The following is a 14,675-nucleotide window of genomic DNA, read 5'->3' as shown; positions in this document are numbered from 1 at the left end:
GTCCTAACCACTGGACCGCCAGGGAATTGCCTAGAGATAGAATTTTAGCCATGCATGTGAGGGAGATCCATGATGGCATGAGTAAACTAGAGAGAAGGACTAAGATTTAGAGCTGGCCAGGGTTAAGAGGTCAGGGAGCCAGACCTAGATGACAATATGATTGTAATTGGCAGTGAGTGCTATGAGAAAGTATGTTACAAGCATGTAACTGCAAGCTTCAGTTTCAGTCTCAGGTTCAGACAGGGAGGGCTTCCTGGAAGAGGTGACTCCTGAGCTGACACTAAAACCTGAGTGGCTAAAAAACCAGGCAAAAAAGGCAGAAAGAGTGTTCCAGATAGAGGGGACAGCCCATGCAAAGGCCTGTCAGCAAGTGAGCCCCAGAGAGGGCAGAGAAGGAAGCTACTCAGGCTGGCAGGGAGGGGTGTGGTCAGAAGGGAATCCCGATTAGTCATCACCAAAAGTTTTTGGCAACAGCCAAGCCCAGGTTCAGACCTGGGCCTGCCACCCTCTGTGACCTCAGGCAAGTGACCCTGCCTTCAGAGATTCCATTTTCTCTCCTGTTAGTTCCTGCCTCATAGATAAGGCTTATGTGGCAGCCCCAGCAAGCCTTCAGGAAGCATAGCTGTGACTGGGGTTTTGTCTGTTGCGCTTGTTATTTGAGCTATTATCATATTAATTATATTATTGAAGAGTCAATGCGTTAGGGTAACGATGCTGAAAACTCAGCCTCTGTGCAGTGGTGCCAAATCAAATCTTGGAGACAGAGTTTTGGGTGAAGTAGAAAAGAAGAGTTTTATTGCTTTGCCAGGCAAACAGGGACACAACAGGCTCATGGCCTCAAAAACTGTGTCCCAAACCGGGGGATTTGGTGAGGAGTTTAATAGTAGTGGTTCAAGGGCAGGGTTAGTGACAAGGATCAGGGTGTGTGCAGGGCCTGCACTTCTTTAATCTGGCCTCAGGTGGTCTCCTGATGCACTTCTCTGGAATGAAGAATGCTTCATCAAATAGTTAACATCTTCCATTTGTTGGGGGTTTTAGTTCTGCAGAAGAGCTCAAAGATATTGTTATGTGTATTCCTTGAGGAGCCAGGACCCTGTTCCAAGGCTGCGCTACTCTTTCTTGACTGCTCCTCCCTTTGTCTCCGCATCCCCTCCCTTCCCTGATTAGCAGCTGTTTGAACCTGCCCTTTGGAGCTCAAGGAAGGTCCTGGAGGCTGAAGCCTATTTCCTACAAACAAGAAACAGGGGACACAGAAAGGCTTCTGTGCCCAGGAGCCCTACAGGGTCCTGCTCGGTTTCAGTAGTGCTCAAGAGTACAGGCTTGGGAGTTTACCCTCAGAATCAGTTTACTTATTTGTAAAATGGAGATAATGTATAGCATCCATCCCATAGGACTGTTATGAGGACATATGACCCGATATACATAAAGTACTTGGGAGGGTGCTTGGCAGTTATTTTTTTATCAGTATTACCTAAGGAGGAGCGAGACACAGAGGATAATAGCTACTATTTACGAAGCATTTACTGCTTAATTTTGATAGGGGCCTAGAAAGTGGGGGCATGGAAACCTTCGTTTGCACTTTACCGATTAGGAGATCGTTGCTCAGCTCACTGTTTTGGGATCCCAAATTATTAAGGGCAAAGTCAGGATTCAAACTCAGGCTGAGCCAGCTTCCCAGGGAGAGGCTAAAGGCTAGACAGCCAGACTGCCTGGGGGAGCCAGATTTAGCTCCCTCTGAGGAGCCCTGAAAAAGTACTGGGCCCTCACATGTTGGACGTTGGAAGCAGAGAGCAAGGGAAAGATACCCAAAGGTGGCTTCAGTTGCCATTTTCCCTCTCAGCTGCATTCCACACCCTGCCCACCACCCGACCTTGGGAACATCTAGCCTCAGAAACTAGGCTGTGGCCAGGGGACTCATCCTGTGTCTGGGCCCCTCTTTAGAGACTGTAAGACTGAGACTACACTTTGGGCCCGTCCAGGAAAAATGATTCTGGTGACCCTGACTCAGGGGGCCAAGGGGTGTGGATGGAGAAGGCACAAGACAGTCCAAATCGTAGGCGGAACTGGAACGCCATCAGGGCTGTGCCGCAGGATCCCCGCCACAGATGCGGGCGCTTGTCCCCGGACTGTGGGCCAAACATAATTCGGGGCCTCCAACTGCTGCTTGTCGCGACAAGGCTAGGATAGGCGACAAGTGCCAAGAGTCCCAAGAGTTCCTTTCCGAGGAGGCTGAAAACCACATCTGTGATTGGGTGGAGGCTGATTTTGGGGCGAACATTCACACTACAACACTAGGGGGTGACCTTGGGCACGACGAGTCCTCAAGTCACCTCGGAGTTCTCGTCCCCGGGCGCCTGCACCTGGAACCAATAAGTGTAGGGAAAAATCTCAGCTCTTTTGTCAGGTGGGTGTCGGAACGCTAAGCACCGGAAACGCAGGACTGAGCCTGGGCGGCCGCGCCCCATTACAGAAGGCGGGGCCCGCAGGCACACGCGCAGTTTCAATGTCGGCTCTAGGACCGTGCGGATGCCGCTGGGCCGCCCCGCAAGTGCCTAATCCGGCCTCTTCCGCCTGAGTCACCCGCCCCTCCCTGCGAAGCCGGACGCAGCAGGAGGCCCCAGAGCAGCACAGACTAGCGGACCGGCCGACGCGCGAGCGAGGCGGTGAGCGCCCAGTCCGGACTCCCCCTGCACTCTGTAAACCCGGCCCTGGAGGCCTCCAGACCCGAAAAGATGCTCAAATCTTGTCCTCAGGGGTCCACCACACCCACGATCTCAGATTCGAACCCCCAGATCTGTCCGGCCCTAGTTATCCCGCCCCGGGGACTCTTCCACCCTCCCTCTCAGGATCTAAAATAGAAGCCCATGGATTTGAGAGGTACCCCGTAAATTCAGCCCTGGGTGTGGCCTCCAGGACTACGATCCTGCATCCGTGCTCTCAATTCTAACGAGGACTCCGTTATCCCGGCCCCGCGGCTCACACTCAGTATCTTAGACCCGAACCCATAGACACAGCGATGAGACTAATCCCGCTGCTGGTTGTACCTAAACCCTCAAGCCCACATTCTGGATTTACTAAACTCTGCTCCAGGAGCCTCCAGGCGGAGAATTTCTGATCCACGCTCCCGACCCACCCCAAACCCCTAAATCAGTCTTAGGGCTCTGGATCTCAGATTCGAGAGTCAGCTTGGGGCCCCCATCTCGAGAACCCCACTTGACCTGGCCGGTGTCTGGTGCTTAATGATGCCTATGCGTAGACTCAGCCCAGAGTCCTTCAAGCCAGACGCGGACCCTTCCCCCAGAAGCCCAGACCCCATCCCGAATGGACCCTCAAGCCGCAGCCGGAGGACAGGTCTCCGCCTAGCGGCTTCATATCACTCCCCCAAGTCCAGCAGTCAGAAATGCGTATTTCTGTGGGGGAAGGGGCGGGCTCAGGGACGAGACAGCCACCTGACCCCTTTTTCCCTCCTCAGGAATCTTGAGTCACAGCCATGTTCCTGGTTAACTCGTTCTTGAAGGGTGGAGGAGGCGGCGGGGGAGGCGGGGGCCTGGGCGGGGGCCTAGGGAATGTGCTCGGAGGCCTGATCAGCGGCGGCGGCGGCGGCGGCGGCGGCGGCGGAGGAGGAGGTGGCGGAGGCGGCGGCGGTGGCGGAACTGCCATGCGCATCCTGGGCGGGGTCATTAGCGCCATTAGGTAAGGCGGGGCCTGAGGAGGGGCGGGGCCTGGAGGAAGAGGCTTGACCAGCCAGAATAGAGTGGGGTAACCTGGACACTGACCAGGAACCTTAATTAGGCTGGGCCTGGACTGGGCTAGGAGACCGGCCTTGAGGGGGCCGACCGTGATGAGTTCATGGGGGCGGGGCTTGACATGGGAGTAGTCTGTTGTGGGGACACAATCTGATGGGCTTTGGGAGGTGGGGCTTAATGGGGCTGGCGCGGCCTACTTCCGCTAACCTGGAGACAAACGTTAAGGGGGCGGAGCCAGTGAGGCTGGGTATCACTTCATGGGGGCACGGCTAGTCTTATGGGCGCGGCGTGGCCCTCGTAGGTGGGTCAATGAGGTGTGCCCAGAAGAGGTCTAACCGTAATGGGACAGGGGAAATGTCCTTGAAGGGGCAGGGCCTGGCTGGGAACTGGCTGGTTAAAATAGAAAAATGTCCTGGTGGAGGTAGGGCAGGGCGTCGGTAGGGGCCTCGTTAGTCTTGGCCACTGAGTGTGATCCCTTAAAGGGGTGAGAACTAATGGAGCTGGGGTGGGATCTTGGGAAGACACAAGTGTTCAGAAGCCGTGGCGATGGAGCAGGTTCCTAGACAGGTGGAACCCAGGAGGGTGGGGCCCCGGGAAGCTGGGGCCGAGCTTCTATGAAATGAGCTCCCGTCTTTTGAGAAATCTGCCATTGCGTGGGTGTGTCCTGGCAAGAGGGGGTCCTACCGTGGGGGCACAACCAGGGCAGCGAGGATAGGGACAGGTGAGGACAAGGACTGATGTGGCGGGCAGAGGGAACAGGTAGGTAGGGCGGCGAGCTGGGGGTTGGGGGCTTGGGGTGTGGGGGCTGGTGCTGCCCGTTGGAGGACCCGCCCCCTGGCACTAACTGCCCCTTGTTTCCCTTCAGTGAGGCGGCTGCGCAGTACAACCCAGAGCCCCCGGTAAGCCACCCTTCACAATCGGAGACCCCTCTTCTTCAAAGGGACAAGGACCCACCCATCATTGTCCCTTTGAAGAAGCCCCACACTCCTCCTTATGACATTTATCTCATTAAGTCTCTCCCTTGTAACATCCTTAAACTTAGCTATATCCACTCCCTATTCATTGACCACCTCTCATTCATTGGTCACTCAGCCACCCAGCCCACTCTGACTTTCCCATCTAAGGCTGTCCTGGCCAGGGCACCCCTCCCCCTACCTGCTCTGAGATTTCCTCCCTCTGCAGCCCCCTCGCACCCATTACTCCAACATCGAGGCCAATGAGAGTGAGGAGGTCCGGCAGTTCCGGAGGCTCTTTGCCCAGCTGGCTGGAGAGGTAAGTAACCTGGGGCCCCCAGAAGTGTCCTCACCCTTCCATGCCTTCCCTCTGGATGCCCTTTACATGTACATTCGACCATGGCAATCCCAAAGTTCCCATCCTCCTTCATGACATGCCCAGACCCCTTTCAGTCACCCCTGACCCATTCCTAACTTCTCCCCCTAGGACATGGAGGTCAGTGCCACAGAACTCATGAACATTCTCAACAAAGTCGTGACCCGACGTGAGTGACTGGGGTCAACACACAGGGCAGGTTTAGAGGCATGGCGACTGGGGTAGCTGTGATCTCTGGCCTCTGACTTTCAACCTGCATCCCACAGATCCTGATCTGAAGACTGATGGTTTTGGCATTGACACATGTCGCAGCATGGTGGCTGTCATGGATGTATCCTTGAGGGCAGTCTGGCGGAGGCCTTGGTGAAGAGGGGATTTTCTTTTTTGCTTTTCTTTCTTTCTTTTTTTTTTGGTTGTGCTCCATGGTTTGTGGGATCTTGGTTCCCCAACCAGGGATTGAACCCGGGGCCTCGGCAGTGAGAGCACTGAGTCCTAACCACTGGACTGCCAGGGAATTCCCAAGAGGGGATTTTCTGAGCGCCTGATTGGGGCGGTCAGTGTGTAGCTTTCATATCCACAGATGTAGACGTGTATATATCACAACACACACCCACCTTGGACATGCGGCAATACATAATAACAGCTGTCATAACATGTTGCATAGGGTTAAACAAATCCAGCTCTGCCCTTAGCAAGGTTACTGAGCCTCTCTGTGCCTCAATTTGCCTCTCTGTAAAATCGGGTGAATGATAATGGTGATACCAAATTGGAGTTACATGCAAAAGGTTTAGCACAGTATATAGCACATAAGTGGTCTGTACCATGATCTCACCCAGGTAGATTTTTCAGCTCTGAATCTGTTTCTCTGCCACTGGGGTGTAATACTGGTGGGACTGGTGTCTTGAGGATTTAGTGACAAAAGTGATGTTCCTGAGAAGCTTAGCACTGTCTGACGTGTACTTGGTCATTTGATAAGTCTTGGCCATTGTTGCTATTTATTGAGAATTTATCAAGTACCAACCCCTGAGCTAAGGTCTTTATACCAATATACAGCCCTCTCATTCACTTTTATTTATTTATTTTTATTTACTTTTTTTTTTTTTTTTTTTACTTATTTATTTTTTGGCTGCGTTGGGTCTTTGTTGCTGCGCGTGGGCTTTCTCTAGTTGCCGCAAGCGGGGGCTCCTCTTCGTTGTGGTGCACGGGCTTCTCATTGCGGTGGCTTCTCTTGTTGCGGAGCGCGGGCTCTAGGCGCGAGGGCTTCAGTAGTTGTGGCTCGCGGGCTCAGTAGTTGTGGCTCGCGGGCTCTAGAGCGCAGGCTCAGTAGTTGTGGTGCACGGGCTTAGTTGCTCTACAGCATGTGGGATCTTCCCAGACCAGGGCTTGAACCCATGTCCCCTGCATTGTCAGGCGGATTCTTAACAACTGCGCCACCAGGGAAGCCCCTCATTCACTTTTTATCAGCAACCCAGCAGGTATTTACTCTTATCCCTTATTTCCTTAGAGTTTTAAGATACCCTTGTTTTTTACATGTCCTAACATTTATAACATTGAATTACTGTTGAAGAATTTTATAAATGAGGAGCTCCCCGTGGTTATGTTTGAAGAGTCTATATTTTGAAATATAGACTAAAATAGTCTATATTTAGAAATATAGACTAAAGTAAGTATGGCAAAATGAACAATGAAGCCACACCCAAGGTGACATGACTAGGGTGGGATGGGAGCTGGGGTTTTAGCCCAGGTTCCCCTGCTTGGCCATTATCCTCATCGCGTACACAGGGCACATTTATTCTTAACACCCTCTCACCAGAGTGACACGACCGGCAAGCTGGGCTTCGAGGAATTCAAGTACTTGTGGAACAACATCAAAAAGTGGCAGGTGTGTGCAGCCTCTGAAACTCCTAGCACGAAGACCCCCAAGCCATGGAGATGCCATGCTCCATGATGCTTAGTTGAACCCTGACCTCCTTGTCCCCACAGGCCATATACAAACGGTTTGACATTGACTGTTCAGGGACCATTGGCAGCAGTGAACTCCCGGGGGCCTTTGAGGCAGCAGGTGTGGCTGGCGGGAACGTGATGGGGCTGGGGGTGGGACTGGTGAGGCAGCCCCCGCTGAGCTGGGCTGAGCCTGAATCCTGGGGCTGGGAGGGCTGGGCTGTGTGGCCCCCACACCTGAGAGACAGTCGTCCTCAGGATTCCACCTGAATGAGCATCTCTACAACATGATCATCCGACGCTACTCAGATGAGGAGGGGAACATGGATTTTGACAACTTCATCAGCTGCCTGGTCAGACTGGATGCCATGTTCCGTGAGTGACACCCCAGCTCTCTTCCTGGGTGGGGATTTGTCCAACTTCCATCCGCCAAGCCTCCTCTGAGCCTGACCCTGAGGTGGGCAGTGTTAGGGGCACAGCAGCGGCTGAAATAGCCCTAGTTTCTGCCCGCATGTTGCTCACAGTCCAGAGGAGGAGAGGCAAATTCCCAGACAGTGACAGCTCACAGTGGTTACGGCTGGGATCGGGGAAGCCTAGGCAGAGTGATGAGGGCTGTGAGGGGGAAGCTCAGGGCAGATTGGGTTTAGATTTGTGACTGGGGGAGCTCTCACAGCTATTCAACCCTAACAAGGTACCTGATGCAGCTTAAGGGGTCAAGGAGGGCTTCCTGGAGGAGGGAGGGCACATGTGAGTTGAGACCTGATGGATGAGGAGGAGTGACCCCAGCAAAAGGGTGGGGACGAGTGTTGCAGCGGGAACAGCCTGTGCGAAGGCCTAGAAAGGAAAGAGTAGATGGTGCTTTGGATGATTTTGGTTGGACTTGGTTCAGAGTGCTAAACATTTTAGGAAGGGGGTGGGATGGGGAGACATAAGGCTGGGAGGGGTCAGTAGGGGCTGGATCATGTGGTCTCTTGTGAACATTAATGCACTGAATCCTTAAGACAGCCCTGCGAAGTGGGAATTATTGTCCCTATTTTCTGGAGGAGGAACCTAGGGTTCAAGGAGGCAAAATTTCTTGCTCACAGCCACTTAGCTAGGAAGTTGCAAAGCTAGAATTTGAACTCAGATTTGTCTGAGAGTTGCATAAAAGGAGGCAGGAGCAATGGGCCTGGTCAGGCTGTGCAGGCTGTGAATGCCAAGTTCAGGGGTGCTCAGACTCTACTGGGGACAGTGGACAGGGTCCAGGCAGGGGAATGACAGGGTCTCAGGTTTAACTTTAGGAAGATCTCCCGGTGTCCCAAGAGCCCAGGGAAGACAATGCATTAAGAGTTTGGGGAGAGGAAAAGGGGCAGGTGTGTCGGGGACATGAAGGGAAGGTGGGAGAGGACAATAGGGCAGATGATGCCAAAAGTCATGTATGAGAGGGCCCAAGAAATGGCCTTCGATTTACCAGCAAGAGGGCCAGTAGTGAGTGCAGCTTCCGGGGTACCAGGCGTGTGGAGCCTGTCGGTGGGAGGCTGGGGCTTGGGCAGAGGGGTGATGGGGGGCATGCAGGTCAGGATATGGAGCCCATTATTGAGGTGGGTAGCAGTCTGGGTTCCAATCCCATTTTACTGACTTTTACACTATGTGACATGGGGCACATAACTGCACTTCTCTGTGCCTTATTTTGTTTTCATTTTTTAAAAAAATATTTATTTTGGCTGCACTGGGTCTTAGTTGTGGCACGTGGGATCTTTGTTGTGGCATGCAGGATCTTTTTTTTTTTCAGTTGTGGCATGTGGATTTCTTAGTTGTGGCATGCGGACTTCTTAGTTGTGGCATGCATGCGGGATCTAGCTCCCGAACCAGGGATTGAACCCGGGCCCCCTGCATTGGGAGTGTGGAGTGTTACCCACTGGACCACCAGGGAAATCCCTCTGTGCCTTATTTTTAAATGACACTTATCTCACAGAATTGGATTAAATGAGTTCATACATGGAAAGCGCTTTATACATTGCTTAGCACAGAGTACTAGCCATTATTTTTGTTATCCCATATATTAATATATTTTTATCCTAAAAGCCAATCCCTCCAACCCTTCCTTTCTCCAGGTGCCTTTAAATCTCTTGACAAAGATGGCACTGGACAAATCCAGGTGAACATCCAGGAGGTAAGAACCCCATCCTGGGATGTGGGATCCTAGCAGGGGGCCCCTCCCCTCAGTCCCCTGTACCAGCTCTGCGCTGGGGCTCCCTCCCTCCTATTTTCCCAGCGACCCCTGGGTGAGGGCAGAGAAGGGCTGCTGGTATTCTTAGGTTCCCTGATCCTCACTCTCGGTGCCTTCCTCTCCCCAGTGGCTACAGCTGACCATGTATTCCTGAACGGGAGTCCCAGACCTGCCCCCTCATCGCCTCGCTGTAGGAGTCACCTTGGACTCTTCAGTCTCCCCCAGGGTTGATCCTGTTTGCAGTCACATCTTCATGGCTCCTGCTGACCCACAGGCCTTTCTGTTCTCCCAGCCCTTGGCACCCGGATTCTCAGTCAACAGCCAGGGCCCGACATGCTTCAACACACCCCGCCCCAGCACACCCATCTCACATCTACTCCATAACCCCTCTCTTGCTTCTGTGCCAAGCCCAATATTTGTGTTGCGTGCACACCCCAAGGGCCCTTCTCTCAGTTCCGGATCACTCCAGTCCCTACACACCCTGGCAGCTGAACTCCAGGCCACATGCCCCAGTGCCTTTGTCTGTATTCTGCTCCCAGCCTGCCAGGCCCAGGAGGAAATAAATGTACCCTAGTTGCTGCTCTCTCTGAGATCTGCCTCCTGTTCTGAGAGTTGAGGGGTGTCTCTGGCTCTGTTTGGGGCAGAGGGAGTCTGTCTCCGCCTGTCTTCTAGTCCTGGTCTTTTTTCAAATTCTGGATCCCAGTTGAGCTGTAATCTCATTCTTTTGGGGGTTTTTTTGGCCCCGCTGCCTGTGGGATCTTAGTTCCCTGACCCAGGATTGAACCTGCGCCCCATGCGTTGGAAGCGTGGAGTCTTAACCACTGGACCACCAGGGAAGTCCCTGTAACCTCATTCTTGCTGAGATCTCTCACAGAGCCTGTGGAGGCCAAGGCTAGAAGCCTGGACCATCTCTGCTTCTGCTCCAAGAGCCATGCTGGTGGGAAGTCTTAGTGCTACCCCTGGCTCTGTCCCCCAAGGCCATGTTGCCCCTCTCAGCTTCTGTGCTTGAGTGAGTCTGTCCTCACCTGCCTCTGCCTCTGCCTCTGTGTGTCATACATTATGCTCAGCATCTTCCTCCCCACCCTCTGGCCTCTGCAGGGAGAGGGGCTGCTCTCCTAGGATACAAAGCCCCTGTCCCATTCCAGGTCCCCAGGCCCTGAGGGGCAGCCCAGGGGTGCTGGGAGGGCTGAGAGGCAGCGACATTCTAGGGATAGTCCTGGTCTAGCGTTGGAGACTCAGGGCTGGGGCAATGGTCTGTCCACAGGGCAGAGGTCACTTGTTGGTGGAAGGCTGGGAGGTACACACACGGAGGACAGAGCCGGGCTGGCTTCCCCAAGAAGCCAGCACATTTATTGATGCTTGTTCAGGTCCTGCAGACTTCTTGGTTTCACTTCTTTTGAGGGAAGGAGGCCCAGCCAAGGCAGTACAGGCTGTAGACAGTGCCTAGGGAGGGAGTGTGGGGGGGATACAGAATGAGACCCTAATTCCCTCCCTGAGCCCCCTGCAGACTCCCCAGTCACCATCCTGGATCTCAGCCCTACTTCAGGCTCCAGCTCCCTTCCCAAACTTCACTTCAACTGGGGAAATGCTGGACCTTGATCCAGACCGGGCTTTGGGCTTTCTCCCCAGACCCATCACTAGCCCAGCCGCCCTCCTGGGACAGAAGCCCAAGCCCTAGGGTGCTTCCTGTTTGCCAGCCCAGAGCCCCATACCGTCCCACACCAGCTCAGAACCCAATCCCCTCCCAAAACCCCAGCGCTGGAACCAGCCCCTTCCCCTCTCCATCTCGAGTCCCGCTCCCTCCCGCAGTTCAGGCTGAGCCAGGCCCTGCACTCACCTCCCAGGCACAGAGCCATAGTCACTCGATACAGGATGTTGTCGGTTAGACCGCCCTTCAAGTGCACCGGGAGGTCATTGTCCGCCTGGATGTTGGGGGTAAACGATTGGAAAGGCGCTGCCTACTCGGTAGACCTTAAGCCCCTGCCTCCCCCAACTCGTCTTCAGGACCAAGCAGGCGGCCCCGGGTCCTCGCCCCCGCCCCGCCTACCTGGAAGAGTTTCTGTTTCTCAGCCACTCGGTTCTCGAAGCGGTTCCGGGCGGTTGAGCTAAAGGAGCGTACCAGTGCCTGGGAGACCTGTGGAGAGGGGATGGCTGGGTATTGGAGGCGCCTGGAGGGGTGTCCCGGAGGAGGTCCCGCTGGGGAGAGGGTGTCGGACTTTCCGAGGCTCTGACTCGGGGACGGTCCTGTCCCTTGGGAGCGTCTCAAAGGCAAGATCCGAACTGGCAGCAAGAGTGGGGGAGGGTGTCCTGTCAAGAAAGGCCCAGAAGAAGGGGACTCGTGCCTAGAGGGTCTGGCTTGGAGGTTATCAGGCTGTCTAGAGGGTACTATTGGAAGAGGATTGGACCCAGAAGGGAGAGTATGTTCTGCGGGCCCAAGTCCCGGAGAGGTTTTTTGCAGTTTCCTGGGTTAATGGGAAGAGCTCAGGTGCCGGGAACGTCAGGACTGGAGCAGGAGTGCCTGGGGGATTTCCCGGCTGCCCGAGAACTTCGGCGGCGGGGAAGGGGTGTTACGTTCCCGGTGCCTAAGTCCCGAGGTATTACGGGAGCCCTGGATGAAGGGAAGAAGTTCGGACTCGGGGCTTTGGGCCATGTTAACGGGTCCCCGGCTGTCCCAGAAGCTCTTGGACTGGGAGCTGGGGGGAGGGGGCCCCAGGCTTATTAGGAGGGAGTCTCGAGCCCTGAAGGGGGCTCACGTTCCAAGTCCCCAGATCCCGGAATGTTTGGGGAGTCTCGTATAGGGGCGAGGGCTTCCGGCTTGGGGGCCCCAGCCCGACCCATGGTGGCCCTCACCCGCAGGGCCCTCATCCTGCGTCCTCCTCTTCGGCCGGAGTCACCTCCCCTCTCCGCCCAAGGACAGACGGTGCCCTCCCCTCCGGGGGAGTCCCAAGCCACGCCCTCGGTGAGCCCCAGGACAGCGAGGTCCCGGCGGCCGCTTTCCGATTCGTCCAATAGGTGGGCGGAGAAGACGCTGCAACCCCATCCCCGCATCCCAGCGCCAAATGGTTGGAGCACCCATCTGTTACTCATCTCGGAATTCTGTTGGTCCGCGTGGAGAGGAAAGCGGTTCCAGAGAATTCATTTTTGGGTTGTTTCTGCGGTGATATCGGCCTGGGGCAAGTGCAAGTCCTCCGTCGGGTCCCTCGGATCTCTCCCTATCCGACTGACGTTGGAGAGCGAGTAAAGGAAGGTAAGAGACCATCTTTCATTATGTCAAGTGCGGTCCTTTTTCCTCCCATGTTGAAACAGATTGCTGTGGCTTTGGCTAAACGTCAATATTCATTTTGGGTTTAGGGACCATGTAGTATGGAAAATGCACTCAACTCACACCTCATCCAGGTGAGTGATGGGAACCAAGGAAGTAGTAGATTACGTCCGTATCTCATACTCACGGGGGCATATGCTGCTTCCTCACTGAGTGGAATGAAAGGCAGGATAATTTTCCTTGTTAAAATAGTTATTTTTCATTATCTCTCTTGGTTTATTGTGAATCCACGTAGCTGACTCTGCAGAGGTTAAACATGCACACAAAATGACTCCGCCGCAGAGCCACCATCTTTGCTTCTTCATTCATATCTTACCCCCACCTCCGCACTCAGTTCTTCACTCTGGAAAACGGTGTAGTTGCTCTATTTATCTATCTGTTGACTTTAGACTTCACTGCATCCCCAGCACCTGGCGCATGGGTGGATTTTTTTTTTTTTTGGCTGCGTTGGGTCTTTGTTGCTGCGCGGGGGCTTTCTCTAGTTGCGGAGAGGGGGCTACGCTTCGTTGCGGTTCGTGGGCTTCTCATTGCGGTGGCTTCTCTTGTTGCGGAGCACGGGCTCTAGGCACATGGGCTCAGTAGTTGTGGCTCATGGGCTCAGTAGTTGTGGTGCACTGGCTTAGTTGCTCTGCGGCAAGTGGGATCTTCCTGGACCAGGGCTCGAACCCGTGTCCCCTGCGTTGGCAGGCAGGTTCTTAACCACTGCGCCAGCAGGGAAGTCCCGCATGGGTAGATTTGATAAATATTCGTTGAAGGAAATACAATATAACCCAAATGTTCTCTAACTTGGTCGCTCCCACCCACTTAACAAAGAAGGACCTCAGTGCTTCGCCTAGATTCTAGTCATCTAGATATTTCTGGGCATCTCCGGGAAGTGGCCGCACATGTGCTCACTTACCCAGCTGTCCCCTGTTATCTGCAGTCATGTAGGATCAGTATTCAGGGAAGAAAATAGAAACTGCTCCGAGAATTGGATACCAGAAAGTTTGGAAAGGCTGAAGGAGTGCCTTCTAAGCTGGGCTGCTACCTAATTTATGGGGCCTTGTGCAAAATGAAAATGTGGGATCTCTCGTTCAAACAGCAGGAAAGAAAATTGCTGTTAAAAATACTAAAATAGGGCTTCCCTGGTGGCACAGTGGTTGAGAGTCCGCCTGCCGATGCAGGGGACACGGGTTCGTGCCCCGGTCCAGGAAGATCCCACATGCCATGGAGCGGCTGGGCCCGTGAGCCATGGCCGCTGAGCCTGCACGTCCGGAACCTGTGCTCCTCAGCGGGAGAGGCCACGGCAGTGAGAGGCCCGTGTACCGCAAAAAAAAAAACAAAAAAACTAAAATATAAAGCTTTTTTTCTTTTTTCCATGATTGCTCTTAACCTGTCATGGTGTTTTTAATTTGCTATACAATGTCATGCTCCCTAGAGTAAGGGATACCCTGGGGTGAGTACAAACTCTCACAGTCACCTGGGGGACCTGCCTTGCAACTTTGTGTGTGCGTACACACACGGCTGCTGGCTGCTGGGTTCTCCTCCTCTCCCCACCAGCTACTGGACCAACTTGTGCCCTGGCCAGAGGTGGAGAAGTCAAACAAGGCATCTCTCCTTCCCACGGGCTTGCTCCCTACAGGGTGATGCAACTTCCCTTCCAAGAAGAGCCAGAAACCTGGATCAAAGGTGGGCAGGACCCTCGCCCCTGCCGGGTCACCTGCTAAATGTGCCGTGGAGTGCCAACTGAGGAGGGGGTAGCTGCCACTCTGCCCTACCCTCAGAGGCCATGGGATGTGTGTGGTGGACCTTGACCCTCCCTACGCCCAGGCCCCCAGGAGGCAGAAGAATAGGCAGCTAAGAGCCTGTCTCAGGGAGGTGGAGAGTGGTGGGAGGAGAGAATGCACACAGTTCAGGCTCCAAGTCCCTGGCGCCTGCTCCATCGTCCCAGCCGACTTCACTTATAAAACACAAATTCAAAGATAACGTGAAGAATTACAAGATGGCAGCCACAGAGCATTAAACCTCATGCTTCTGAGGGGAATTCCCTGGAGGTCCAGTGGTTAGGACTCTGCGCTTTCCCTGCTGAGAACTCGGGTTTGATCCCCTGCTTGGGGAAGTAAGATACTGCAAGCCTCTCGGTCAAAGA

The 14,675-nt window shown here is 54.2% G+C and overlaps 2 protein-coding genes across 2 annotated transcripts; one reads left to right on the top strand and one right to left on the bottom strand.

Moving 5' to 3' along the window:
* The first annotated feature begins 2,523 nt into the window (after window positions 1-2,523).
* Window positions 2,524-9,815, top strand: CAPNS1 (calpain small subunit 1). Its single transcript, XM_032614644.1, has 11 exons — window positions 2,524-2,663; window positions 3,473-3,693; window positions 4,612-4,645; window positions 4,929-5,018; window positions 5,187-5,244; window positions 5,342-5,406; window positions 6,889-6,957; window positions 7,059-7,137; window positions 7,275-7,391; window positions 9,110-9,168; window positions 9,353-9,815. The coding sequence occupies exons 2-11, from the start codon at window positions 3,491-3,493 to the stop codon at window positions 9,377-9,379; spliced, it is 801 nt and encodes a 266-aa protein (XP_032470535.1). The 5' UTR covers window positions 2,524-2,663; window positions 3,473-3,490; the 3' UTR covers window positions 9,380-9,815.
* A 717-nt stretch (window positions 9,816-10,532) lies between these two features.
* Window positions 10,533-12,459, bottom strand: LOC116744635 (cytochrome c oxidase subunit 7A1, mitochondrial). Its single transcript, XM_032614677.1, has 4 exons — window positions 12,076-12,459; window positions 11,273-11,359; window positions 11,063-11,147; window positions 10,533-10,668 (listed from the first exon to the last, which is right to left on the bottom strand). Exons 1-4 carry the CDS (start codon window positions 12,310-12,312, stop codon window positions 10,613-10,615), a joined length of 465 nt encoding a protein of 154 aa, XP_032470568.1. The 5' UTR covers window positions 12,313-12,459; the 3' UTR covers window positions 10,533-10,612.
* Window positions 12,460-14,675: the final 2,216 nt, after the last annotated feature.

This window comes from Phocoena sinus, chromosome 19 (assembly GCF_008692025.1).
Source record: "Phocoena sinus isolate mPhoSin1 chromosome 19, mPhoSin1.pri, whole genome shotgun sequence".
NCBI lineage: Eukaryota > Metazoa > Chordata > Mammalia > Artiodactyla > Phocoenidae > Phocoena > Phocoena sinus.
Note: the sequence above shows the minus strand (reverse complement) of the source record. Positions and strands in the feature narration are given on the sequence as shown.